This window comes from Bubalus bubalis, chromosome 2 (genome assembly GCF_019923935.1).
Source record: "Bubalus bubalis isolate 160015118507 breed Murrah chromosome 2, NDDB_SH_1, whole genome shotgun sequence".
NCBI classification, from domain to species: Eukaryota; Metazoa; Chordata; class Mammalia; order Artiodactyla; family Bovidae; genus Bubalus; species Bubalus bubalis.
In genome coordinates this window covers 31901905-31928637 of record NC_059158.1, presented here as the reverse complement: position 1 = coordinate 31928637, position 26733 = coordinate 31901905, and the positions used below count along the sequence as shown (strand labels likewise).

General features: G+C 42.6%; 1 protein-coding gene across 9 annotated transcripts in view; it reads right to left on the bottom strand.

Annotated features, from left to right (window-relative positions):
- Positions 1-1206: 1206 nt before the first annotated feature.
- PLA2G7 (phospholipase A2 group VII) overlaps positions 1207-26733 on the bottom strand; it is a 36432-nt gene continuing 10905 nt past the window's right edge. For 3 of the 9 annotated variants that reach the window (XM_044929275.2, XM_044929279.2, XM_044929277.2), the window contains 12 exons: positions 21231-21373; positions 16294-16371; positions 15390-15511; positions 14802-14946; positions 12719-12812; positions 10021-10089; positions 9204-9330; positions 8076-8189; positions 6696-6787; positions 5179-5349; positions 2142-2290; positions 1207-1465 (listed from right to left, as the gene is read on the bottom strand). In XM_044929275.2, the coding sequence (XP_044785210.2) occupies positions 1323-1465; positions 2142-2290; positions 5179-5349; positions 6696-6787; positions 8076-8189; positions 9204-9330; positions 10021-10089; positions 12719-12812; positions 14802-14946; positions 15390-15511; positions 16294-16371; positions 21231-21339 (1413 nt within the window). In that variant the 5' untranslated portion in view covers positions 21340-21373 and the 3' untranslated portion in view covers positions 1207-1322. Of the gene's footprint in view, positions 1466-2141; positions 2291-4778; positions 4820-5178; positions 5350-6695; positions 6788-8075; positions 8190-9203; positions 9331-10020; positions 10090-12718; positions 12813-14801; positions 14947-15389; positions 15512-16293; positions 16372-21230; positions 21374-26444; positions 26599-26733 lie in introns of those variants that run through there. The other 6 variants (XM_025268905.3, XM_006076139.4, XM_044929308.2 and 3 more) reach the window with 4 other exon arrangements.

Genomic DNA, 26733 nt, shown 5'->3' with positions numbered 1-26733 from the left:
AATTATATTTCTCAAAATGAGTGATTTTGCACATTAAAACATTAAGGTAAGCCTGAGTGCCAAATCAGAAAATGCAGTTACTTATTAACAAGGCAAAAGGAATAGGCATAGAATAGTTAACCAGGCTTGCTTACTAAGTACTGATTATCCTTGTTCTCACTGGCTTTCGTGAAAGTCAGTTATGCAGCATTCATAGGAACAAGACCCTTCTTAGACCCAAATATACTTGACTGATGAGTGGCAGAAGTGTTTACACTGCTTGGGAAACAAAACACATTTTCCATGACTCCCAGAGGCGGAAGTGTGCAAATCTTTCAGTGATCTTTTTACCTCCATTTATTGTGTTTTTCTCCTTTTACTACTCCATATAAAATAAAAAAGATCCATTAAATCACACTCATGGAACATGAAGCAGTGAAAATTATGGCCTTTTCTTTTTAAGTTAGCAAAACTGGAATTTCTTCAAAGTTGAATCTTGATCTTTTTTTTTTTTCACTTTCCCTGTTTTCATGTTATAATTAATTATTATTGGAGTACAGTGCTGTGTTAATTTCTACTGGACAGCAAAACATATCAGCCATACACACACCTATATTCTCTCCCTTTATATCCTTCGCAGCCCATGGGTGAATCGGTAACTTTATGTGTGATGGCTAGCATCGAGGGCCACTCATTTGCACCTTTCTTTAGTAAACAGAGTATCTCTGAGGTAAACAAAGTGAATGCAAGCAAATTGCCAGCTTTCTTTAATCTGCTGCCTTTGTTTCGTCACCAGTGTCCATCCCTGTGTGGTCATCTTATTGAAATTGCACTCTAGCACTAATTCACAGTTAAAGCAATGGCTTTATTATCCACTTGGTCTACTTTTTCTTACTGTGACCCAGGGTCAAATGGAACCACTGCCAAATCCTACATAGCAGACCATGATGCTAAAACTCAATTCTGTAGCCTATAACAGAAAAAAAACGAGGCAAGAAAATCTGTTTTTATTATATTTTTAGGAGTGTTAGGTCACTGTAACACATTTCCAGTGGCCTTGTGCCTGTTTTATTATATGTGTCTGTTGAACTAATGTAAAATCAGTTTTTTTACTGTGAAAAAGGATCACTTTAGTAAAATTAAAATTTAGGCTGCTATGATTTTCCTATGTAGCCGTCTTTTTCTAAATTTAAAGGGAAAATAAATAATACAAACTTCAGTCACTACTGTGGTATAGCCTACATTTTTTAATATGAGCTATTTGAGAAAATACATTAAAATCATACACACACACACACACACTTTTAGACAAGTTTGTAAATAAAACTTTTTAAAAAGCTCTTTTAATCTAAATTTGGTCTCTCTATTCCTGTGGAGTTCTGCAGAGTGGCTTGGTGGTTGGTTGTGTTAATGTTGGTCCCTGGAATAAGATTGTGATCTTCGCCTTCAACTAAAGAATCCCACTGATCAAAATCTTTCTGAAGTCCTGTAAGATAGAAACATCATAAACGTATTCAACTTTTGAGAGCGTTAAACAGCCCAGTGCCTCTAGGGGGCATCCTAGCCTCACAAACCACACACACCACATCAGGATTAAGGAGTCGACAAGCCCTCTGTGAACACGAGGTAGCTGCAACATCTGAATGAGAGGATTGAGGCCCGGTGCTGTCTGAGCATGGAAATCCACCCCCTGCCCCCCACTGGCTTCACTGAAATACTGTTAGCTCTAACAGGCAGGCTTGCTTCCTATGACACAGTACACAAAACAGCTTTTCCAACTGTTTTCCAACTGATTGACTGCAGTGTTACGTTGTAAACCAACTGGGAACCGTTAAAATAGGACTTAGGCTAAGGTAGGGCTTCCCAGGTGCCTCAGTGGTAAAAAAACAAAAAAAACAACAAAAAAAAAAAACAAAAAAACCCGCCTGCTAATGCAAGAGACCCAAGTTTGGTCTTCTGGGTTGGGAAGATCCCCTGGAGGAGGGCATGGCAACCCACTGCAGTATTCTTGCCTGGAGAATCCCATGGACAGAGGGGCCTGGCAGGCTACACAGGGTCACAGAAAGTCAGACATGACTGAGCACATGCACGTGAATTAGGATAGATAGTTTGGTCCTGAGAATCATCCGGTCTATGTCGGGAAAGAGGATGCCATATCTTACCTAAATGTTTTTGTAAGAACGCTAAGGAAGCTTTGTTGCTAAGGCTGATGGCTACATTGGAATCGATGTCTCCTTTCAGTGTGAATAGGTAGCCAATTATTTTGCCAGTGGCAAAAGTGAAGTCAACAAAATTCTGATGGACTGAACCCCTGAAAGAGAAAGGAGTTATCCGCAAATCACTTTGTTAGACAATATTATTTTTATAGTTAAGGTGCAGGAAAGATGTTGGCCAAAAACTAAGGAAACAAAACTTGTAAATCTGATCTCCCTATATGTACTCAAGGGTCACAAGACTGTTCATTTAGGGGTATGAGAGGTGGTTCTAGTGGTAAAGAACCCGCCTGCCAATGCAGGAGACAGACGGGGGTTTGGTCCCTGGGTCTGGAAGATCCCCTGGAGGAGGGCTTGGCAACCCACTCCAGTATTCTTGCCTGGAGAATCCCATGGGGAGAGGAGCCTGGTGGGCTACAGTTCATGAGGTTGCAAAGAGTCAGACATGACTGAGCGACTTAGTATGCACACACGAGTATGTAAGCATCCTTCCCTCCAGACAAATAAGACAAAGATTCCTGTCTTGCTTGGCATCTTGGTTTTAGAAGAGTTGATTCCTGCTTTGTAGGTCACTTCTGATTTGAGTAGATGGAATGCTTTTTATGTTGACAGTCTTTAAACCCAGAGCCAGAATCCTGCCCCCTTACCACCACACTTAACTGGATCTCTATTTGCTGTTGAGCAAAACACTTTGTATTTCAGCTTTGGATTAAGTAGATTAAAAGACAAGCAAAAATTTGCCTTGTATTATTTAAACTGCAAAGCACTTCATAAATATTGCTAAATCGATGAACTTGTGGCTCAGCTGGTAAAGAATCTGCCTGCAATGTGGGAGACATGGGTTCAATCCCTGGGCTGGGAAGATCCCCTGGAGAAGGAAAAGATACCCTCTCCATTATTCCAGCCTGGAGAATTCCATGGACTGCAGAGTCCATGGGCTTGCAAAGAGTCAGACACAACTGAGCCACTTTCAAACATCAAATAGAACAGCCACTTTTAATGCACAGTTTTTATCATCTCTGGGCATTTGACATTTGATTTTCTTGCATTTTTTCCCCCGCTTTATTTCCTTGACATCACATCTTTCCTCCTCTGCCTGAACTATTCTGTTCTTCACTGGTTCATCCCCTAAATCCTCAAGATTCTATTTTCAGACCAATTCTTTTCTCACTTTGCAGTCTCAGCTCCTCCATAGATTTCACTGATAATACGTTGAATACAAATTCTGTACTTTTCCAATTTGTGGCCAGACACATATATCTAAAGGTTAAAACACACCCGTTCCAGGGACTCCCCTGGTGGTCCAGTGGTTAAGGCACCCTGCTTCCAATGCAAGGGGCGCGAGTTTGATCTGGGAACTAAGATCCTGCATGTTATGTGGTGCAGCCAAGAAAATGTAAAAAACAGAACAAAAAATACCTTTCCAGCCCCACCCAATGTCATTCTTCCTCTTTACTTTGCTACTTTTAAGCAAACCCCTATTATTTTAGTTATCTCTACTCAAAATAGAGCCCAGAACTCTGCTCAGTGTTTCCCACATCCCAATCCAAACTTCAAGTCAAAAGTAGGAGGTAAACAGAGTCAGGGCCACGAGACAGCTGAAAGCAGAACCCTGAATGCTACCCGCAGTGGAGAGAGGGCCTGAAGAGAAGGAGCACGTAGAGGAGAAAAGAAGGGAGCCGTCTACAGGATGTGAGAAGCGCGAGAGAATGGAGTTGTGGTGCCCAAGGGAGGAGAAATGGGGGTAGTCCACAGGTGGGAGGGATGCAGAGAGAAGGGCTGACGCTGCCAATAGCAACAGGGCCATGTGTATCCTTAGTGGGGCCAGCTTCAGCTCACTGCCAAGGTCAGGAAGACAGACTGCAGAAGTCAGAGTAAACAGAAGTCAGGACAGGGAAGCAGAGAAGGGAAAAAACAGAGATAGTGATAGCCTAATAAGGAAGGTTGAATATTCTCTACTATTTCTGTTTTAGAATTAAATAGACTTGCATATACCAATAAGCTAAATTGACCTCCTTACCTTAAATATCTGGGTCCTTTCTCACCATCTATCTAAAGTCTTTTGATTCTTTAAGACCCAATTGTACCACCATTTCTTCTAAGCATCCTTTTATGAGCACCTTACTGGGTGGCTCAAAGACTGTAAAGAATCTGCCTGCAAAGGGCAGATCCAGGTTTGATTCCTGGGTTGAGAAGATCCTCTGGAGAAGGGAACGGCTACCCTCTCCAGTATTCTAGCCTGGAGAATTCCATGGACAGAGGAGCCTGGTGATCTACAGTCCTTGCGGTCACAAGAGTCAGACACTATTGAGCGACTAACACTTTCACTTTCACTTAGAAAAGAGCCCTCCGTTCTGTCTCCAGAGTGTTTATTGCCTTTACGGTGTGTGTTTACTTCCTGGCGCCTCTTCTCTGCCCTTCTAAGTAAATCAGGTTTCAGACAGAAGCAGAAGCTCAGTTTTTATAACATCTCACTACGAGTTCAAAACCCTATGGGAATTCTTTTTTATCCACGATGTAAGTATATTGTCAACCCTCAAAGGGATCCCATTATAGCTTTGGGAATTAATAAATTCATATACTTACCAAACGAGTAAACACACTGCAGATCTCAGCAGATCATCTTACTTAAAAAAAAAAAAAATGTTCTAAGCCAAGCCTAATGATGGAATACTTCCCCCTACCCCAGTCCTAAAAATGTGTAGGCTTGCTCTTGTATTCAGATAGAAGTAACGTGCATCCTGATGCAAATTTTAATTATCAGCGTATGTACGATATATACGAACACTAATCAAAAAAAGTCCATTTTAAAAAGAGGAAGTCTAAATGCACCTGGAAACTGAGATTACCTAATAGGCTCCCTTATTCCAAGTCTAAACGACAAACTGAACAATTCTAGACTAGCTACTCAGTGATAGTCACTGATTGTGTATCCAAGTTTCAGGTTTCCGTTTCAGATGAGGTAATGTCACTTACTGATACTCACCTGATTGTAATCATTTTTCGTTCTCTATCAGGTAAGAAGCATTTTTTCATTCTTATGATATTAGAAGGGTATTGGAATCGTTCCGAGTTGATAAAAAAGAGGGGTTGAGGAATTCTGGAATATACTTCATCACCCACGGGAAACATCCATGCATCCAGAGCAATGCCACACCTGATGGAAGAAGGCTGGTTACATGCTGCCCGCATACAGGGATTTCTAATATCACAGGGATTCAGAGACAAACACCTCACTGGTTCGTTATGGGTGATCTCACTGGGCGGAAGAGGTATTACCCTTCAGTGTGGGAAGGGGATATCGTTAGCTTTGCAAGGCAGCAAACTTGTAATAAAATCACCATTTTCTTTAGGAGGCATTTGAGAATTACAACCCTTAAAAACGTTTAAAATTTTTTTGTCATCCTTCAAGATAAATTTTAAAATAAGTAATTCTATAAAATTGTGGAGTGTCTGAAAAGATACAGTCTATGCACTATTGCCCCTGTCTTTCTAGTTCTTCTGGACCCCGTTATGTACTCATTATCATTATATCTTTCTGAGTAACAGTTAGACCCTTTCCTTTATGTGTAAAGATACTTCCCCTGGGAGAGTTGAAGAAAAGCATATGGAGTATATCATTTGAAAATGTAATTCATTTTCTTTTTTTAAAGTTAAGTTATCCAATGTTTCTTGGCCTTTTGGAGACTCTATTTTATGTGCTAAATGGATGAAAGAAGAGAATCTTCTTATGTTGAAATAGCTTTTAAGAAATGTGAGCTAAAGTTTCACGAATGATCCTGTCTACTTTACACGGTCGATTCTACATGATCTCATCAGTTTGGGATGAAACGCTTCAAGAAAGAAAATGTTCCTTCAAGGTAGAAGACTGGGGTCCTGACTTCCACTCCAGTAGCAATGTAATTTTAGCCCATGCTCAACCTTAAAGATGGAAAAAATAATAATTTAAAAATGCCCTGCCCATCTAACATAGAATTGGAGTCAACTTCTGAGAGAAAAGGATATGAAAGCTGAGATACAAAGAATAAAAGTTTGGAGGTGGGTGGTATGTTCTCAGTAAAAATTTCATGTATGAAAACCTGGAGCTAGATAGTGCAAATGTGAATTACTGTAAATAAATTAAATGTAAAACAGTTTTTTTTTAAATGCCCTGCCAATTGGGGAATCTAGAAAATAGTATAAGATGACAACATTATTATTACTATCATTATGTCACAGATAATATGTATATATAAAGATAAATTTCCAAATGAAAATGATAAATACCTTGAACAGATAAATAATAATGAGGAAAAACAGAGATGGGGAGAATTTTCAATAGCCAAAGTCAAGGTTTCTGTTTAGGAAAATTCATGTGAAGGATTTTATGGAGGCAAAAGAATGGACTTGTGAACTCCAAAAGATCTCTTCCTCACTAAGAACTGGATACATTCTATATCGCATGTGTTATCACTTCCCCCTGTTCCAATAACTTAGCATTCTCTCTCAGCCTTATTCTCTTACCTGAATCTCTGGTCTTCACTAAGAGTCTGAATAACTGTGGCTCCACCAAAAGAATGTCCAATAACTGCTATTTTATCCCTATCAATAGAGTCCTATGTGAAAAAAGCGTGATATAAATGCATAAGTATCTCACAGGCTGTTCAGAGGATAGGCAGAGATTTTGTGAATCACAAGATTATTATTTCACAGGCATGGTCAAGTACCTTGATTCTTAGAAAAGAAATATACACACTCACATGCACCCACACACCCACACATATGTACGTATACATACATGCGTCTCTCTCTCTCTCTCTCTCTCTATATATATATATATATATACACACACGAACAATTCTATTTAAAAACATGTTATATATATAATACTTACAAAACACATATATATATATATATATACTTATAAAACATAAATATAAGTTTATCTATATATATGTACAAAAACGTCTTTGGTTTCATCACCAAAACAAAAACAAACAAAAACCTCAAATAAAGAAGTGAACTTCATGGCTCTCTTCATCACCCACACTTGCAACATCAATGTCATTGCTGATGGCTCCCTCTCTCACACTCCACATTCATGACTTTGTCCATTCTCTGAGTATTTATTGAACACCTGCTCTGCGCCAGGCACTGCAGTTCATGTCCCACGAGTTCCTAGTCTACTGGGGAAGGAGTTACAGATACACAATGCAGATGAGGTAAGGAGGTGACAAGAAGCATGTGTGATAGATGGGACAAGGAGCATGTGTGATAGATGGCTAGCCCAGTCCAGATGGGCAGTGGGGTCCAGGCAAGCTTCATGGATAAGGAGATGCCTGACTTAGGTTGATGATTTAGCAGGTCTAAGTCAGGAGGACGGGGAGTCAGACCAAGGGGACCACATGTCCAAAGCCATGGAGATAGGAGTGGCTAGTTGAGTGACACAAATGACTCATAGTGCACAGGACAGACCATCATCCTAGTCTGGTCCCTTCCTTGTGTTCCGCACCCCCACACACTTCTGAGTCTACAAGCACACTAGCCACTGTGATGCTCTTCCGCCCTACCCCAACATTTTGTCTAAAACTTTTGACCAGCGTTTCAGGATCAAGCTCAAAAAGATGCAGGAGCTGCCCAAGAAATTACAATACTTCCACTGTTTATATTATATTGAACATACGAAATTACCTTTTTTTTTTTATAGCTCAAATGTGGCTGGTGGCAGTTATACACATAGTTCAACCTAATGCATTTCTCGCTGTTGGAATACTTTCCCAGTACTCTTTTTTTATTTGCAGCCCTTTATCATGTTGTACCTTGTATTACAGCAGTAAAACAGACAATAATAAGAGCAACAAAGACGTCCAGGCCAAGGGAAAATGAATTTTTTTTTAAGCTCACCTTCAGCTGTTCCACATCAAACTCTAAATCTAGTACATTCGTCACTGGCCTCCCGTGATCAATGTCCAGAATCAAACTGAGAGCCTGAGAACATTCCTTTGCTCGTTGCCGTAACTAATAGGATGATTAGAAGAAGGACATGACAAAGTAAAAAGCTGTAACACTTAAAATTTGTGTAGAGGGTGAAACACAGGGAAAAAATTTGGTTGCCTATAGAACACAACCTACATCATGACCCAGGCCCCAGCTTTGCAGGTGGTTATCGCTTAGTCTAAATCCTGGCTCTGTTGCTTACCCACTGTGTGACCTCAGAGGATTTGCTTAACCTCTCTGGGCTTCCATTTATTGTATAATAATGTCCACCTCAGTGAAATGCAGGTGGGATTAAGTGCAATAATCCATGTAAAATCACCCACTATAAAGTCTGGCTTGTTGTTTAGTCGCTCAGTCGTGTCCAACTCTTTTGTAACTCCAAGGACTGTAGCCCACCAGGCTCCTCCGTCCATGGGATTTCCCAGGCAAGAATACTGGAGTGGGTTCCAACCCAGGGATCAAACCCGGGTCTCCTGCATTGCAGGTGGATTCTTTACCATTGAGCCATATGGGAAGCCATAAAGCTTGGCACAGAGATAGAAAATAACATGCTTTAATTCACTTGGTCTTCCTCAAAGCCTCATATGAGATACTGTTAATGTTCATTATTTCATAACAGATAAAGCATGGAAACAAAACAAAAAGAATAAGTAACTTGTCCAAGATAAGCCCACTGCACCTGCAGAGTAATGGCATCAGGATTTAAACAAAGAAAGTTGCATTCTAAGGCCTGAACTCTTAATAATATTCTCTATCACCTCAGTGAAAAGTAGACTTTAGTTCTAACACAAAAGAATTCTGAATATTCAGTCATCTCCTAGGATTTTCATGTTGGTCTTTGTTTTTACTGTGATCCAGATATTTCGTTAAGGGAATTTGATCACTCAGGGAATCCTCTGACATATCTTTTGGGAATGGGAAGTAAGGAGACCTAGGGGCACAGTCTGCCCTATGTAAAATAATTAAATGAACAAATGTCATCATTTCGCCTACACCTTTTGGTCAGCACGCCACCTCTTCTCTTCCTCAACGTACCTGCTCATTTCGTAAAGGAAACTCCTCCTCTCCTCGCTTCAGGGTTCTGAGATATAGCCAAGACTTGTTGCCTGTTTCTGCAGCAGACTGGTCCTTGAAATAGTATGTCGAGGATGCAGAACCATCTCTACAATACAAACAGAATCAATGACTTGTATCACTCGTGTTCCTCACTCCCATCCTTGACTCTTTCTGACTTCCCTTCTTCCACTCTACATTTTTTTTTTAAATCAAAGAGGCCCCCAAGGGAGCTCTAAGAAAAAGACATTGTTGCCTGTAAATAAGGCACTCTGTCTTCGTAATTCTGGGAGACCCTGGAGTTGAACATTCTCTCCCGAATCAGATCCCAGCACCACCACTTACTAGCTGTGTAGTTTGGGGCAAATTACCCTTCCTCGGCTTCATACTCCGCCTCCCTTGAAACAGTGATAGTAACATCTTAAAGGATTGTTAAGAAGATTAAATGAGATGGTATATGAACATGGCACTCAATGAACACAGTGATGAACTCAATGATGGTATATGAACACGAACTCTAGAAATGTTAGCTCTTTTTTTATACACATGACAATCTAATTCAGTCTCCTTTTTTTCCTCAGTCATGGGTAACCATAGTTGACAATTGTATCAGTATTTTTTTTTTTATCCTGCTGAGTGGCACAGCTTATAGGATTTTAGTTCCCCACCAGGGATTGAACACAGGTCCTCGACAGTGAGAATGAGTCCCAACCACTGCACCACCAAGGAATTCCCTCTAATAGTACTTTGTATAAACCTTTAAGAAAGGTAGAGCTCAGCCACATGCCAAGTGACGTACCTGTGTTCTACAGCAGCAACTATAAACCCGTGGGATGCCAGATCAATGCCAATAGCAGAATAAATCATCCTTCAAAACAAAAATGAGAGAAGCATTCAACTACCAGTCACAATTACAAGGGATCCACAAATAAAACCTGGGAATTGGATGGTAATTATCCCCCTGTAGGAGTGCCCTGGGGTAAAGCATAGGGCTGTGGTTCTCAAAGGGGGCTGATTTTAGTCCTCTGGGGATATTTGACAATGTCTGGAGGTATTTTCATTATCAGGAGTAGTGGGGGGTATATTACTGCCATCCAGTGGGTAGATCAGATTAGATCAGATCAGTCGCTCAGTCGTGTCCAACTCTTTGCGACCCCATGAATCGCAGCACGCCAGGCCTCTCTGTCCATCACCAACTCCCGGAGTTCACTCAGACTCACGTCCATCGAGTCAGGGTAGAGATACTGCTAAAACCATTCTCTGATGTACAGGACTACCTCCACAACAGGAAATGATCCAGTCCAAAGCATCCGGGGTACCAAGGCTGAGAAACACTGGTGCAGTGATTATAAATACTGCCTTTGAGAGTTCTGAGTTTAAATCTTGGCTCTGCCTGTTTCCAGTTATATGACTTTAAATACTTACATTACCCCATTCCTGTCCTCATCGGTGGGGACAGATAATAAAGTCTTGGCTTTAGAATAATTATAAGGTTTTTTGGTTGTTTTTTTTGTTTTGTTTTGTTTTGTTTTTTTCATTTTTTGGCTACACCAAGTGGCATGGGGACTTTAGTTCCCTGGCCAGGGATTGAACTCATGTCCCTGTTGGAAGCACAGAGTCTTAACACTGTACCACCAGGGAAGTCCCAGTTACTAGGTCATGACAAGAAAATACTAACATAGGCAGGTTGTACAATGTGATGCTTAAGACAACAGGACCTACACTCTGACCACTGCTGGTTATTGGATCCTGGCTCCTTCACTTACTAGCTGTCTACCTGGGATAAATCACATTATCTTCTCTCTGCCTTGGTTCTTTACCTGCAGAAGGGTGATGTTATAACATCTGGGACCTGGTGGGATTATTATAAGGATTTAGTAAGTTAACAGATGTTCAGTGCTTATAGCCATGTCTAAAACAGTGGAAATACCAAACACAATTCAGCTGTTAGGTAAATGACTAGACAGGGTGAGATGGTTGAAGAGTTATGTGCTAATAAGCAACTACATTTAGAATCCTTTCCACATCTTGGTTCTGCACAATCTTCTTCTCCTATCATGTATTCTTTTTTTTTTTTTTATGTGAACCATTTTTAAAGTCTTTATTGAATTCATTATAATATTGCCTCTGTTTTTTGTTTTGTTTTGTTTGGGTCGCAAGGCGTGTGGGATCCTAACTCCCTGACCAGGGATTGAACTTGCACCCCCAGGATTTGAAGGCAAAGTCTTAACCACTGGATCAAAAGGGAACTCCTGCCTTTTATGTATTCCAGAGTAAATGGCCTTAAAGAACAAAAAGGAGGTTGGCGAGTATCATGTTTTCTCCTCCTGATGATGGAAGGCCAACTCAGGAAGGGAAAATCATCTAGTACAGGGATCAGCAAAACCTTTTCTGTAAAAAGCCAGAGAGTAATTGCTTCCAGCTCTTGGGCCTTACGTTATTTGTATCAGTCTCAGTTCTGCCGCTGTAGCACAAGACTAGAAGAGACAATGGGGAAAGTAAATGAGTGTGGCTGGTGTTTCAATAAAATCGTATACATAGATGCAGACTGAATGTGGTCCTCGGAGTCTAAGATGCCAATCGTTGGTCTCATAGGAATCAAATAACCAGTTGGGCTACAATTAAACAAGTGAAAATTTCTCATTGCAGATGCTACCTGATTTTTTTTACCAGCTAAAAGCCACTTTTCCTTTTCTAAAATTCTTATAAACCTGAGGCAGAAGATGGGAAGGGAGTTGAGAAAATGTCGAAAAAAAGTAGATGGGGTGGTAGCCATGAAAACATGCTACCTGTCATGATCCAGAGACCATAGTTGACTAAAGAGCCCACCCAGCTCCTGCCCCAGTGGGTCCAAGTAAAGCAAGACTTCCTGTAGGTTCGTTCCAGTGACCGGACATGGTGTGTGTTTACCATAGGTCCCTTCCTATGAGATGCAGAACTCTGATGAGCAAATCTTGGTCAAGCTCTCCCTCCATCAGCCTGGCCCAGTTTTTCTTAGTACTGTACCACATTCATACCCTTCATACCCAGTCCTTCTGTTTCCCATCTCCTTCTCAACTGTCCAGCCTGCATCCCAGGCTGAAATCTCTCCCCATCTTCTCTGCTCCTTCCCTTCTATCCTTCATGGGCATTTCCCAATACATGCCTTTCACAGCTAATCTAATCATGGTGTCTATTTCTTGGAGAACCTGAACTAATACAGTGAATGATTTTGAGAGTTTAAATACTGTTATATAGAAAGACAACCACCCAAATTGCAACCACCCCTCTCCTCTGTTGTGAGGCTGGTCTCCATGGGCTGGAGGCAGGAAAAGACAGGGCTAAGGACTGATTAGTAGATCACAGCTAATTCTGAAGGAACTCCAAGTCCTCCCAGGACAAGGACCAGCCTGACACTCCAAAATCTGCCGTCCACCCCCCCGTTTTTTTTTTGAGGGGGAATGCATTCATTCATTGATCCCTGAAGGCTAAAATTGTTCAGCCTCTTGACACTTTACCTGAATGCTCCAAGACCATGAGAAAAAATAATTAGTGGGTATTTTTCCCCAGTCCTCAGAGGTGCATTCCAGGCTGCAGGAGTTGTCATTGAACCTAGAGAGCAGTGGGAGATGATAATTAGTGTCTTTTTCTGACTTGAATATCGCTGGTTAATTTAACTTACATCTCCTGAGTATAAAAACCTGACCCATGGAATTTATTCTTTTATGCATCAATAGTAAATTCATGTAAAAAAAAAGTCTCCTACTGGATACCATCAAGCATGGGCATGAACCACTTGTTTTTTTCTTAAGACCATAGGATCATGAATTATCAGTTCTCACTGTCAGCTCTGAACTTGAGGTGAGACATTTCCTACTGAGAGGTGTATTCAGGAAGGCTGCTCCTTATCATCAATCCCAGATCTTGGCAAAACTTCAAAGGGAATGTTCTGAAACCAAACAACCAGTAAAACCTCAGGAGCATTAAACTGAGATTCAGAATCTTCAAATGGGAAACTCCTCCCACTCTAATTTGATCAAGGTCAAGAGAAAGATGGGGAGACCTTAGACTTCACCCTCAGATGTGGCTTTGGATGAAGTTCTGCCGCTGAGGAGCCACTGACCTTCAGGTCAAGAGAACTCTCTGAGCCTCAGAGTCTGCTTCAGTAAAGTGAAGGAAAATATAGCTCTCTCATGGGGATCATATTTAAGTGGGAATATATGTAGATAGCATCACTGACTCAACTGACATGAACTTGGGCAAAATCCAGGAATAGTGGAGGACAGGGAAGCCTGGCGTGCTGCAGGCCATGGGGTCGCAAAGAGTCAGACACGACTTAGTGACTGAACAACAACAATATGTAAAGCACACCTATCCAGTCACATAGTAAAGGGCTCAGAATGGAGGCCGTGGTCTTTTCCTTCACTTCTCACTTATTATGGTCATCATTATCATCAATTATTTGTGTTCCACTTTCTCATCAACACAATGGAGATGTGCCCACAGAAACCGAATGTAATGATTGCTATAACAGTGACCTATAAACTATTCAGCATCCTGCTGCTGCTGCTGCTGCTGCTAAGTCGCTTCAGTCGTGTCCGACTCTGTGCGACCCCATAGACGGCAGCCCACCAGGCTCCCCCGTCCCTGGGAGTCTCCAGGCAAGACCACTGGAGTGGGTTGCCATTTCCTTCTCCAATGCATGAAAGTGAAAAAGTGAAAGTGAAGTCGTTCAGTCGTATCTGACCCTCAGCGACCCCATGGGCTTCAGCCTTCTAGGCTCCTCTGTCCATGGGATTTTCCAGGCAAGAGTACTGGAGTGGGGTGCCATTGCCTTCTCCGATTCAGCATCATAACGATGTGTAATTATGTTCATCATTTCTCATATAAAGTGGGCTATTAAGAAAACTCCAAGGAGACATTTAAAACGAATGCCAAAAGGTGTAGGTAGTTTTGAGGGGGAAATTTGAAGATGTAGTTAACACCAGGTCAAGAGTAGTATCTGGTGAAACAGATAAAGGACAAAAGCCAGTATTAATGAAATGCAGACATACTAAGTGATGAATGCACATCGGATTGTCTTAGTGAAAGAGGCTGGCCCCTTGGGGGTGGTTATGGGAATGAGAGTGGAGTTCCTCATTTATGATAAATAAGAAATTAGCTTTCACTCCTTGGTTTAGGATATGGAGAGGTATGGTGGCTTCTGCCTTCTTTCTCTCTTTGCCCAACTGTAAAAAAACACTTCAGCACATGGTATAGAAAGGAGAGGTCACACCAGCCCAATTGCTGTTCTCATCACATTATTGCCCCCACAGAGAATGGAAGAAGGCAAAATCTGACCACCCATAGAAAGATGTTGGAGCCTGTCTGAAAGTCTGATACCTTCACTCCCTCCACCCACCCTGTCATATTTAGAACAGACAAAACAAGAACCCTTGATTCTCTGATAGTCACCTGGTCTTTTAAGTAATACTTTGTCATCTTAGGAGATGTTTAGACTGGAGACAATCTACTTTGATCTTTAACTGCCTGAAACTCTTGCTGTTTTCAAGCTTTCCTTATAGTCTAGAGCTTACAAAGCAGGATCAACAGAAATCTTACCGAAGAATAAGCCCATAATTTTGCCCATAAGCCAGTGTGTTCCAAGAAATTTACTAAGACCCAAAAAATATTCTTTGTTTGGAATCCAAAGGGTGTCAGAGTGATCATCATCTTGAGATGGATAATACAAACGCAAGAAGGTGCCCTGTAGAGGAAGGACATGAATGTGCTTTTAGTCAAGTTGCTTCTCAAACCTATTCCAACAGCTGTTTTGCATATTTAATTAGTGGGGCCCCAAATACCTCTATTGTGCGTGAAGAGGTCCAGAGAGCTTTTTTTTGATAAGTTGCCATGGTGACTGAATATAGTCAAAAGGAATAGAAAGAGAAAAATATGCTTTTTGAATGAAAAGAAAGTATGAGCAGCCTGGTTTCAGACATTAGAGAAGGGAAGAAAACTGAGTTTATGGATAAGTTAATCTGAAGACAGCAGTGACCTGAGGAATGGCTTCACCAGCCAAAGGCTTGCCATGAAATCATACCAATGACAAAATAAGCCATTCTCAGGTGAGAGCAGGGTCAGCTTTCAAAACCTTCTTATGGACCATAGCCACAGTCAATATAAGGATAAATGGTATTAAAACATTACCTTATTAGTGTAATCAAACATCAAGTCTGTGCAACCGACGGAATAAGATCCATTTCCTCTGGGGATTTTAGATTGACCAATGTTTGCAGCAGCCATCAGAGCTTGTATCTTACTGACCCATGCTGGAAAACAGGTCAATATTACTTCGCTTGTCATCCATGACTCCCCAGACTTGATTATGCCAAGAAACTTGGAGGGAATCAAGTGACCACCCATAGTTTCTGGCCTTCATTTCTTCACTAACTAGTAAAATACACAAATAGTTATTGAAGGCCCTCTGTATGTGAAGAACGGGGTGAGGAAAAAGATGGCAGTCAACATCCCCCTTCTTCCGAGGTGCTTAAGATCATCATCACCTCCTAATCCTTTTAGCTTTGCCCTTACCTGCTACTCCTATCCAGAGTATATTAAAGACCACTTCCTGAATCTGTTTTTCCTAAACATGAACTTTACCTGATATTTCAGATTTGGGCTCACATCTTCCCACTGGATATCTGCATCTGACAACCTTCCCACAGGAACAGCAAAGCCCATGGTCCAGAGTGAAATTACACGACTGTCTCCCAACTCCCCCACTTCACCCTCCAACGACACAGGCTGCAACTCCAGAATTCCATAGCCTGGGGATCCCAGGTCAGAAACCTAGGAATCATGCTACTCTCCTAACTATTTCCCCCCTGCCATCTACATCCAACCAAGTTCCAACTTCTAACATTTGTTTTTAGCTTCGCATTCTCGGTCCAGTATGTCTCTGCTCTGCTAGCCCACCTGTCTCGCTTACACCTGCAGTGCTTTTGACCAGACAGTCACCATCTCTCCTGAACATCCTGTTCACCTTGGATCCTGACCCCTTCAACTGTATCCTTCACACAGTTTCTGGAAGGATTTAAAGTATGAATCTCACCAGGCAAGTCTTCAAATCCTTCAATGCCTTCTTTCCACCAGCTGTTTTTCCTTGAAGAGAGCATGGATTGGAATCTTTCTGGAAGGCAGTTTGAAGGTTATATTTAAATCCACAGTGCCTTCCAGTGTGGGGTGGCTTCTTTTCTCTACTGAGGGGATTGAAACTCAGAGAGATTCATAGGTGTACAAGTTAAACCCCAAGTTCCTGGGCACTGTGAGAAAAACCCTCAGTGATCTGAAGGTCCACGGCTTCCTACTCTTCTTCTTTTTCCCTGTAAGTTACCTTCCTTCTCTGTGCTCCGGCACTCCTGAGCAACACAGTGGGCTGTTCCTTGCATCTGTGCCTTAGTAAATGCTGTTCCCTGCATTTGAAATCCCCATGGCAAACTCCTATTCAACCTTCAACATCTTGATTGGATGTCAGGTCTTCTCTGAAACCTTCTCTGATTCCCCAGACTCACCCTCAGTATTAAATAAATTCCCTGTATGTATTTTTATCTTCCTTCCTATCACATTAGACTAAAATTATGTTTTACTACTCTGTCTCCTAAGACTATCTCATAAGAGCTGCATCCATATCTTTGTATCCTCGGATCTTTAACACAAAGTCTGGCGCAATGATTGGAGTGCAATAAATATTTGTGAAAATGACCAGAACTAAACTTTACACTGTCACTGGGTCTCTTCTCTCTCTGTTAAATGCTTTGTGGCATATATTCTTTTATCCACCCATTCTTGAAATATTTTCTCTCTCTGGTGCCAAAACCCTTCAACACACCTGAAGTCTCACCTGTTTTCCTTTCTAACCCACAATCAAGTCCACATTTAATTTCAGCATGGTGAGACCACATATCAGTGCATCTGACTCACTTTTCTAGATTCAACTAGCCTGCTCCATTCCTTCTTCTGGACTGTGTGAGGTGATTACTTTGCTGGACAGTCTTTTCATGCTTTCTATCACACTCTGCCTCTGCCATGTAGACACTGCGAACTATGTTATGTATGGCATCTGACTTCATAGGGCATCTCTCAGAAAGGTGTTGAGTCATGAGAAGAAGGTCGTTTACATCCTCCACAGTGGTGTGAAACACCTGCCAGTGATGAGCCTTTCAATTCATAAGGCCTTGCTACTTCAAGTTGCTCCATGGACTAGCATCATGGCATCAAATGGAAGATTGGGAATGAGGCTCTTAGGCCTCACCTCAATTCTCCTGAATCTGAAAAGTTGTACCATTTGTCAGAAGCACTGGGCTAAGGTACCAGACCACCTGGCCTGACACACAGTCAGCAATTCATGTTCGAATTGTAGGAGGAAGCTCCAAGGAAGGCAGTGGTTGCAATGAATGGACCCTGGTGCTGGAGCCAAGCGATGCTATCTTGGGTTCTAGTTGTACATCTTACAAGCTATGCTGCTCTGCCCTGGGCACTTTACCCCCTTCTCTGATCCTCATTTGTAAAGTGGGGATACGATCACTTGGCCAGCCCTCAGGACAGCTGTAAGGATCAGTGATCATATAAATCGAGGTAGCTTGACTTGGCCAGTTCAGTTCAGTCACTCAGTCATGTCTAACTCTTTGCAACCCCGTGGACTGCAGTGAGCCAGGCTTCCCTGTCCAACACCAACTCCCAGAACTCACTCAAACTCGTGTCCTGACTTGACTTACAGGTGTGTTATGACCACCACCTATAAAAGGCAGACAACTGAGGTTATTTGCCCCTTCCCTAGAGTTAGCTAACTCTGGTTACCCAAATTCAAGCCCGAAGAGGAGTTTTAGCAGATCTACACTAGATCATGGGATTCCCAGGTGGTGCGAGTGGTAAAGAAACTGCCTGCCAATGCAGAAGACATAAGAGATGTGGATTCAATCCCTGGGTCAGGAAGATCCCCTGAAGGAGGCAGACAACCCACTCCAGTATTCTTGCCTGGAGAATCCCACAGACAAAGGAGCCTGGCAGGCTGCAGTCCATGGGGTCACAAAGAGTCAAACATGACTGAAGCAACTTGGCAGGCACGCATGCTAGATCATACCATTTTTCTCTGTATAGATACGAAATCCAAGGCATTTCCTCTGAAACAATTCTTTAAAAAGCTTTCCCTATAAGGCTAACATTTTAGGGTTTATTTAGAATTACAAAAGGCTTTTTCTCTCCCATTTAAGACTGTTGGCTGAGTGGTCTTTCATAATGTAATAGCAAGACTTCAAGTCCAGAGGACAGAAGGGCAGGCCTGTGACGAGCAGCCTGGGTTCTCCTGTATCCCCGACCCACAGGAACCATGGTGTGGCCACAGGGACTCAAACCACAGTTTGGTGAGGAGCCCCTGAGAACCCACAGCTGCCTGGGAGGTACAACCTCTGGAATTGAGTGTTCAGTTCTAGGGCCATGGGGAGATTCCATGTTGCACAAGGTTCCTCTTATGAGATGTCAGTTCCACCCAGGCTCTGGGAATCTTTCCACTCACCTCAGAGTAACCTGGTCCTCTAAAACCTGCCCTACCAAAAAGCCTCATCCAGCGTTCAGGAGCCCAGGTCAAGGTGAGACTGCAAGGCTGCCAGTTCCAGGATGCCTGACCCCTGAGAAGGTCTCAGAAAACTTTAAGCTTGGGTTTGAGTATAGGTCTCCAGGGCCCTGTGGCTGGAGGGCCTCATGTGTGTGTATGTGTGTGTGTGTGTGTGTGTGTGTATAACTGATTCACTTTTCTGTATAGGAGAAATTAAATACAACATGTAAATCAACTATATTTCAGTAAAGTTTTTAAAAAAGAAAAGATTCAGCAGCTCATAGCTAATGGATAGGATTCTGGATTTCCCGTTCTCTAGCCATCGATCAGCACACCTCATGAAAAAAAAAGAGACAGGTAGGAGACTTGCCAGGTTGCATGGCCACTCTCTAGAGGATACTGTTTCATGGTTCAGAACTTAAAGATGTCACTTCCTATTTTTCTTCAACTTCATTTTAATAGGAGCATTAGAATCTATGGTATGCTATTAATCTTAGTATATATTTTTGGTGATGTTCATTTATCAAATAGTCCCAATGTCTATTTCTAGGGTTGGAGATGGATTGTACAAATGTGAGGAAAATGACCGTCTCTTTATGGTTTTATGTCCTCCATTAACAAATGGGACATCTCTAGCCATGCTGATAAACCTTTTAGCTATATGACCATATTTTCTATGTATTCATTTAGTACGAATGATACAAATGATCATACATTACTTTCATCTTTTATTGAATAAACTATTTCTAATAATTTAAAACATATTCATGTATTCTTTTTTGAGAATTTAGAATGAATGGGCTGGGATGACAGATGAATCAAGCAGTGTCCTCAAATTTCTGCTGGCTCAATAACAGCTTTCAAGTTATTTTCAAACATGGGGGAATAGGGAACATGTTTTGAAATTCCTACCCTGTACCAATATAAAGCACATGATGTAAAAGAATCTGCTCATCACGTAAGATGCCACCTGTTTTCAACCTACAGATAAGGTAATAAGAGAATTAATATAATCAGGCTGCAGGCCCCTTGAACTCGATGATGAGCCCTCTGTGTTAGTCACCAATGGGGTATGACTCATGCCCCACCTTTCTGGTAAGTATTGTTGCATGAATGGACCTGTGAGATAAGAGGCCATTTCTATGCAAACATAGAAGACCTAGTCTCTCTTCTGCTGTTGTGTTCATTTCCCCAGCTATGAAGTAGGGCCAGATTTGTAAGGCAGTGGGTTATGAAAGATCTTTGGTAAATGTCACAGTCAGGAGTCACCCATCAACCCTGCACAACTAGATCCAGAGAAGTCATGTCTCCCTAGTTGCACAGGTCAGTAGGTACAGAGAGCATAGTACCTTTCAGAGATCACCAACACTGCTCACCCTAGCAGATGAGAAAATTCCTGAGCCCAACTCTCTGGAATTAGCAAGAATTCTCAAGACTCCAGAAGGAATCACTTTGCAATCAAGGTCCTTTTAGGGGTCATAGATGTCCCTGTCTAGAGATGGCTGTCCCAGTCTGGCCACCACTCCTGGGCTTGGCAAAGCCTCCGCCTCCTTTCTTTTGTCACTGTTGCTCAGTCGCTCAGTCGTGTCCGACTCTTTGCGACCCCAAGGACAGCAGTACACCAGGCTTCCCTGTCCTTCACTATCTCCCAGAGTTTGCTCAAACTCATGTCCATTGAGTTGGTGATGCCATCCAACCATCTCATCCTCTGTCGCCTCCTCTCCTTCGCTCCCCACAAAAGGTAAGAAAGAGCGGGGATGCACATCCATGCTTATCTGGGACTCCAAGTGCCTGCTGGTACCTGCTTTCCCCTGTCATTAGATAGAAAAGGTTGTCTCCCTCTGGATCCAAACTCTAAATCACCATCTTCTAACACCTTCCCACCATCAACCAGGACTACACCTGTTGATCAAGACACCTGCCTCTTCTTCACCATCTTGGGGGCAGGTTTGGGGTTTCCTCAGAGGGTACTCCAGGAGAGATGTGTTACTGTACCCAGAGGGCATGGGTCAGAGCAGTGATGCAGAAAAAAGGCAGCATGGACCTTCTCCCCGGTGATTGCAAACTGAGCTTCCAGCTTGTCTGAAAAGGCCTCATCTGAGCAGTCCTGCAGTCTTTTTTCTTTTGGCCATGCCGCATGGGGGATCTTACTTCCCCAACCAGGGATTGAATCCATATACCCTGCACTGGAAGTGCAGAGTCTTAACCACAGGACTGCCAGGGAAGTCCCTGTCTTGCAGTCCTGATGTTGAAGAAGAAGGCACTTCTTTCTCTCGGTTGGTAGGAAGAAGAAAGAACGAGGCCCCTCCATTCCCTCAGGAGAATTAAGGATCTCCATCAGCATCTTCTTAGATGACCCCACACATAACTTCCCTGGGGCCACTTCTAGTCTGGAAACAGGCGGATAGTTCAAGCCCTTGAACAAATATACCTCTTACCTGGTGATTCAATATAGGCAACTGGATTCAGGTCTTGCCAGTCAAAAGGATATACCAGTGCAAGGCAGGTGCAGAGGCAGAAAAGCGCATGCAATTTGGACGGTAACATCTCCGAAGCTGAGCTGCCGTTTCAGCTTAACCTTCTTTAAGGCAAAGAATGACATGGAAAAACAGACATGCAATAAATAGGACTTAAATAGGCTGACCGATCAGTGAGATTAAGGGACTAGTAACATGATTCCATGGGTTATGAAGGGAGAAGACGTTTGGAAAAAAATGGCACATGCATTTTCTATGATAGGTTTTGGGGAGGCACTAGGGTGTTAGGGGTCTTGGTCATGCTGGATTGCAGAGCCCAGAAATAACATTTTTAGGCTGGAATATTAGGTTGTTGGCCACTAGTTTCCTAATTTGTAGCGGTCTAGTCGGGTTATAAAGAAGAGCATCCAACTGTAATAATTATAACAATCACATATCATAATCATACACATGGGCTTGTCAAGCACATAGTAAATCCTCAGTGTTTTGGCTAATGTTTCCCCATATTTGTAAAAACAGCAGCTGGGGTTTTTTGTGGTGCTGATGATGTTATATTTGGGTAGAATCTCTATTAATTCTGCTCCACTGAGAGTCTCAAGGGGTAGATTGTACTTGCTGTTCCAAGTGTCTAACAGGGGACCTAGCAGGCAGCCAGGGTGGAACAAATGTCAGTGGAACCGGTAAATAAAGTCTGACTCATGGTAATAATAAATTATATTACAGTGAGACTCTTTGCTAACATCTTATCAGCAAAAAACTATCTTGGATCTGTGCCTCATCTGTCCTCTTGTACACTTTCCCCCTCAGCTTTTCAGGGTGATGGAAATGGTCCAAGCCACCACCATCTATCTCCTTCTTGAATTTTGCAGTAACTTCTAACTGGTTTCCCGCAAAGCCTATGGTCAATTCCCAATATAGCAGCTGGAGTGACAATGCCATTCCTCTTGCTCAAAGCCCCCAGATGACTTCATATTACACAGAGCACAAGCCACAGGCCTTAAAGTAACATTAAAGGCTCTACAGCATGTACCCAACAGACTCCAGATCTGACCCCCGCCCCCAGCCCCTCCTGTACACTCACTCACATACCCGCTGCAGCCACACACCTCCTTTGCCACCCAGCAAACATTCCAGGCATCCAGGCACCCCTACTCCTCCTTGGGATCTGAACCTGTGTCCCTCTTCCAGGAAGGCTCTTTGCTCTGATACCCAAATAACTGGATCCCTCACTCCTAGGTTTTGACTTCCATGTTACCCTCTCAATGAGATCTTCCCAGTTGACTACACAAAGCCATTACCAACCATCACCAAAGTTTCCCTGGGCCAGGAAAGGATGTGATCTCTGACCTGGTTCCTCCAGGGTGCAAAAGGAGAAGACATCTCCCAGCTCAGCGAGCAGAGCTCACCCATCTGGGCACAGTCAGGAGGCGGAGCCACTGGCAGCACAGAAGGCTGGATCCTCTTTGCCCAGCACATTCAGGCCATGCCTCCATCGGGGTATTATCTGCCCTCTACTGCAATGCTCTGTTGTACAATGTGCAGAATTGCTTACCCCAGTAACCTGTGAGCTTCTCCAAAGCAGGAATTGGTCCCATTTGTCTTTCTATTATTGGTTCTTAACGAAGGGCCCAGGCTATAGTAAGCACTCCTAAATGCTTCCTGAAGGAGGATGAAAGATACTGTCTTCCTTTTGGTTTGGGCCATCAGAAAACTGAGAAACCCATTCACCAACGCTTCAGCTCTAGGTTCCCAATACAAAGTGGGTGGGGCCTGGCCTCTTGGATTTTAGTGCCTGCATCCCAACTGCCTGGGTCTGAATCAAGTATGGTTTGCATGTAACTTCTCTGTTATTTGCTCTAAGGTTTCACCCCCTCCCCACCCTTAAGTATTATTATTAGCCATCTCCTCCCTTAAACACAGAAGTTACATCACAAACCATTCAGTTAGAACCATCTCTGTTCTAGGAATGCTACTTCTTCTTAGAATTTAAAATAAAAATGGGACAACTATTCTCTTGTAAAACATTTTTTTCTCTAACTGTAAGGAAGCAGAAGTCAGTCCTCTCTCAGGAGGTTTAACAGGCAATTCTGGATGAGAAGTCCTTCTGAAACTGAATCACTGATGCTGTGGCCAAGGCCAACTAAGTAACAAAAAATATTTTGATATTTATTTTGCATCAGTTTTACATTTTATAAAAAGCTGAATCAGAGCTACTTGGACCAGGAAGGAGACTTGATGAGGATTAGATTCTTGAAGAGTGAACAAACACTCCTGATTAAAGTGTCCTAGGTGTCTGAGAAGAGACTTGGGGTTGGTTTTCTTGCATCTCCCCTTGTTAATTTTGGTTTTGATTGGCTTTAATATTAGGCAGAAACTCTTAAAGATAAAGAAATGTTTTGATTGCAGCTCAGGTCTCCTGAATCCAAATCTTGATTATTGGTTTGGTTAAGAAATAAAAAGAAGGTGATATGAGGCATAACTAATTATCTTTTACTTAGCATCTACTGTAGGCCAACACTAGATAGCTGGGTAATTTACATAACGTCTAGTCCTCACAATAAGAAGTAGAGTTAGGTGGGTATTGTTACCTCCGATTTACAGATAAAACACAGAGGCTTGCATTTGCAGCAACATGGATGGACCTAGAGATGATCATATTAAGCAAAGTAAATCATAAAGAGAAAGATAAATATCATATGCTATCACTTATATGTGGAATCCAAAATACGACACAAATGAACTTATCCATGAAAGAGAAACAGGCTCACAAGCATACAGAATAGACATGTGGTTGCCAAGCAGGGTGGGAGAGGGAAGGATTAGGAGTCTAGGCTTAGCAGCTGCAAACTTCCATATACAGGATGGATAAACAACAAGGTCCTACTGTATAGCCCAGGGAACTATATCCAATAACCCATAAGGGAAAAGAATACAAAAAAGAATATATAATTGAATCACTTTGCTGTATAACAGGAATTAACACAACATTGTCAATGAGCTATAAAATTTAAAAATAAAAACAAACAAAACCCACTGAGGCTTGGAGAGATTGGCTTACTCTCGTACTGACTAGTAGGTTTCGCTACCAAGTCCCGCCCTCTGAGGCATGTGAGAAAAAAATAATCAGTATATAGGCTCTACTTTTTACTTGAACACGCGCATTTATACATAAATAGAAAAAATAAAAGTCTAGATGAATATAAAGCCAGAATATTCTCAATGGTTACATTTAAGGGGCAAGATTACAGGTGATTTTCGTTTTCCTTTTTCACATGTGCTTTTCTAATCTGTCAACAGTGAACAAGCATAACTTGAGTAGGAAAAAAAAAGGAAACAAAACCCTAGCTCTTTCCTTGAGCAACTAAATCTAAATCGATGGCTTCCTGCCAGAAATAAGCTACACTCTTAGATATGCTGGGCTTCCCGGTGGCTCAGACAGTAAAGAATCCGGGTTTAATCTCTGGGTTGGGAAGATCCCCTGGAGAAGGAATGGCAACCCATTCCAGTATTCTTGCCTGGAGAATTCCATGGACAGAGGAGCCTGGCAGGCTTACAGTCCATGGGGTCACAAAGATTCAGACATGACTGAGCGACTAACACTTCCACTTAGATATTTTAGGTCCAATTTAGGGATAACGTTAGATTGGAGACTTTGCTTTAGAGCACTAATTTTAGGAGAAAGGTATGCTTTAGTTTCAGTTTCAAAAACTGGAGTAGGTTTTTCAAAATTTCAAATTAGGACCCATGAGCCAGTCATTGTACTAGGCTTTTCAGGGAGTCCCAGTCTGTGGAATATAAGCGTGTTTTCCTGCATGGGTACGGAGTGGGGATGAAGTGTAGGATGACAAACAAAAGAGAAACATGCTTCAGAGAGTGCCCTGTTAAAAAAAAATAGGGACTTCCCTGGTGGCCCAGCAGTTAAGAATCCATCTTCCATCGCAGGGGACTCGGGTTTGATCCCTGGTCACAGGACTAAGATCCCACATGTTGCGGAGCAACTAAGCCTGCATGCCACAACTAGGGAGACCACACATTGCAACAAAGAGCCAAAAAAAAAAAAAAAAAAGCGTGTCCAGTTTTGGACTTCCCCAGTGGTTCAGTGATTAAGCCTCTGGGCCTCCCCTGCAGGGGACGCAGTTGGTACAATCCCTGGTCAGGGAACTAAGATCCCATCCCACATGCCTCACTGAACAGAGAAAAATGTAAAATGTCTAAAAATTTTACAAAGTGTGCCCAGTTTTGTGATCTAGATGAAGATGGAGGTAATCTACTCTGGTTCAGGTGAAGTTAGGAGACACTAATTAGTCCAGTTCTGTTGTTTTATAAACAAAGAAACTGAGGCCCAGAGAGGGGAAGCAACTTGCAGGAACAACACAGTAAATTGGTGGCCACTTTAAGATCAGAAGATCTCATTCCCTGATCGCCCAGTCATCAGATTTGCAGCAGCAGTGAGCCCTCCCCAGTAGGTGAGGAGTGAAGAATGTGGATCCTGTGGAGGTCTGGACAGGAAATTCCCCTGGGCAATGGGAAGGGCCTGAGTTTGCAATCGGAAGGATCAACTCCAGGCCAATCATTGGCTATCCAGAACCTAAATCACCTAATCATTGAAATGAAAGAAACAACCTTATCTTGTAGAGTTGATGAGGTGAGAAAATGTCAACCATCAAGCCAGCAGAATGCCCTTTTCTCTTCTTCCCCATAAACAAGATTAGCTCCACTGGAAGCAAAGTAGATTAGATTCTTCTAAGAAAGACCCCAGTGATCCGAAAGCCGGTAACTGTGTCCTGCCAAGCTGTCAACACAGCATCAGTGCTGCAGGCTCTGGCCCCAGCAGGTTTCTCACCCTCTGCCTCACTGACACTTGTGTGTGCATGTGCGCATGCTCAGTGGCTTCAGTCGCGTCCAACTCTTTGCAACCCTATAGACTATAGCCGGCCAGGCTCTTCAGTACATGGGATTCTCCAGGCAAGAATACTGGAGTGGGTTGCCATGCCCTCCTCCAGGGGATCTTCCGGACCCAGGGATCGAACTCACGTTTCCTGAATTGCAGGCAGATTCTTTATTGCTGAGCCACCGGGAAGCCCATCATTGACACTTGGGACCAGGTAATTCCTGGGAATGAGGTCTGTTCTGTGTATCGTAGGATGTTTAGCAGCATCCCTGACCTCTACTCACCAGATGCCAGTGGTAGCGCCCCCTCCCTTTACTTGTGACAAGCAAAAATGTCTCCAAACATTGCCAAGTGACTTCTGCGGCAGGGAGGAACTGCCTCCAGTTGAGAACCCTGGGCTACATAATGGGCAAGCGGGCACAGGCATGGGTCTGTCTTACCTAGGAGATGAGACAAAACCATACACTTAGAAACAGTGTGGAAAACCATCTGCGTGTGTGTGTGTATGTGTGTGTGCGTGTGCTCAGTCATGTCTGACTCTTTGTGACCCCATAGACTGTAGCCCACCAGGCT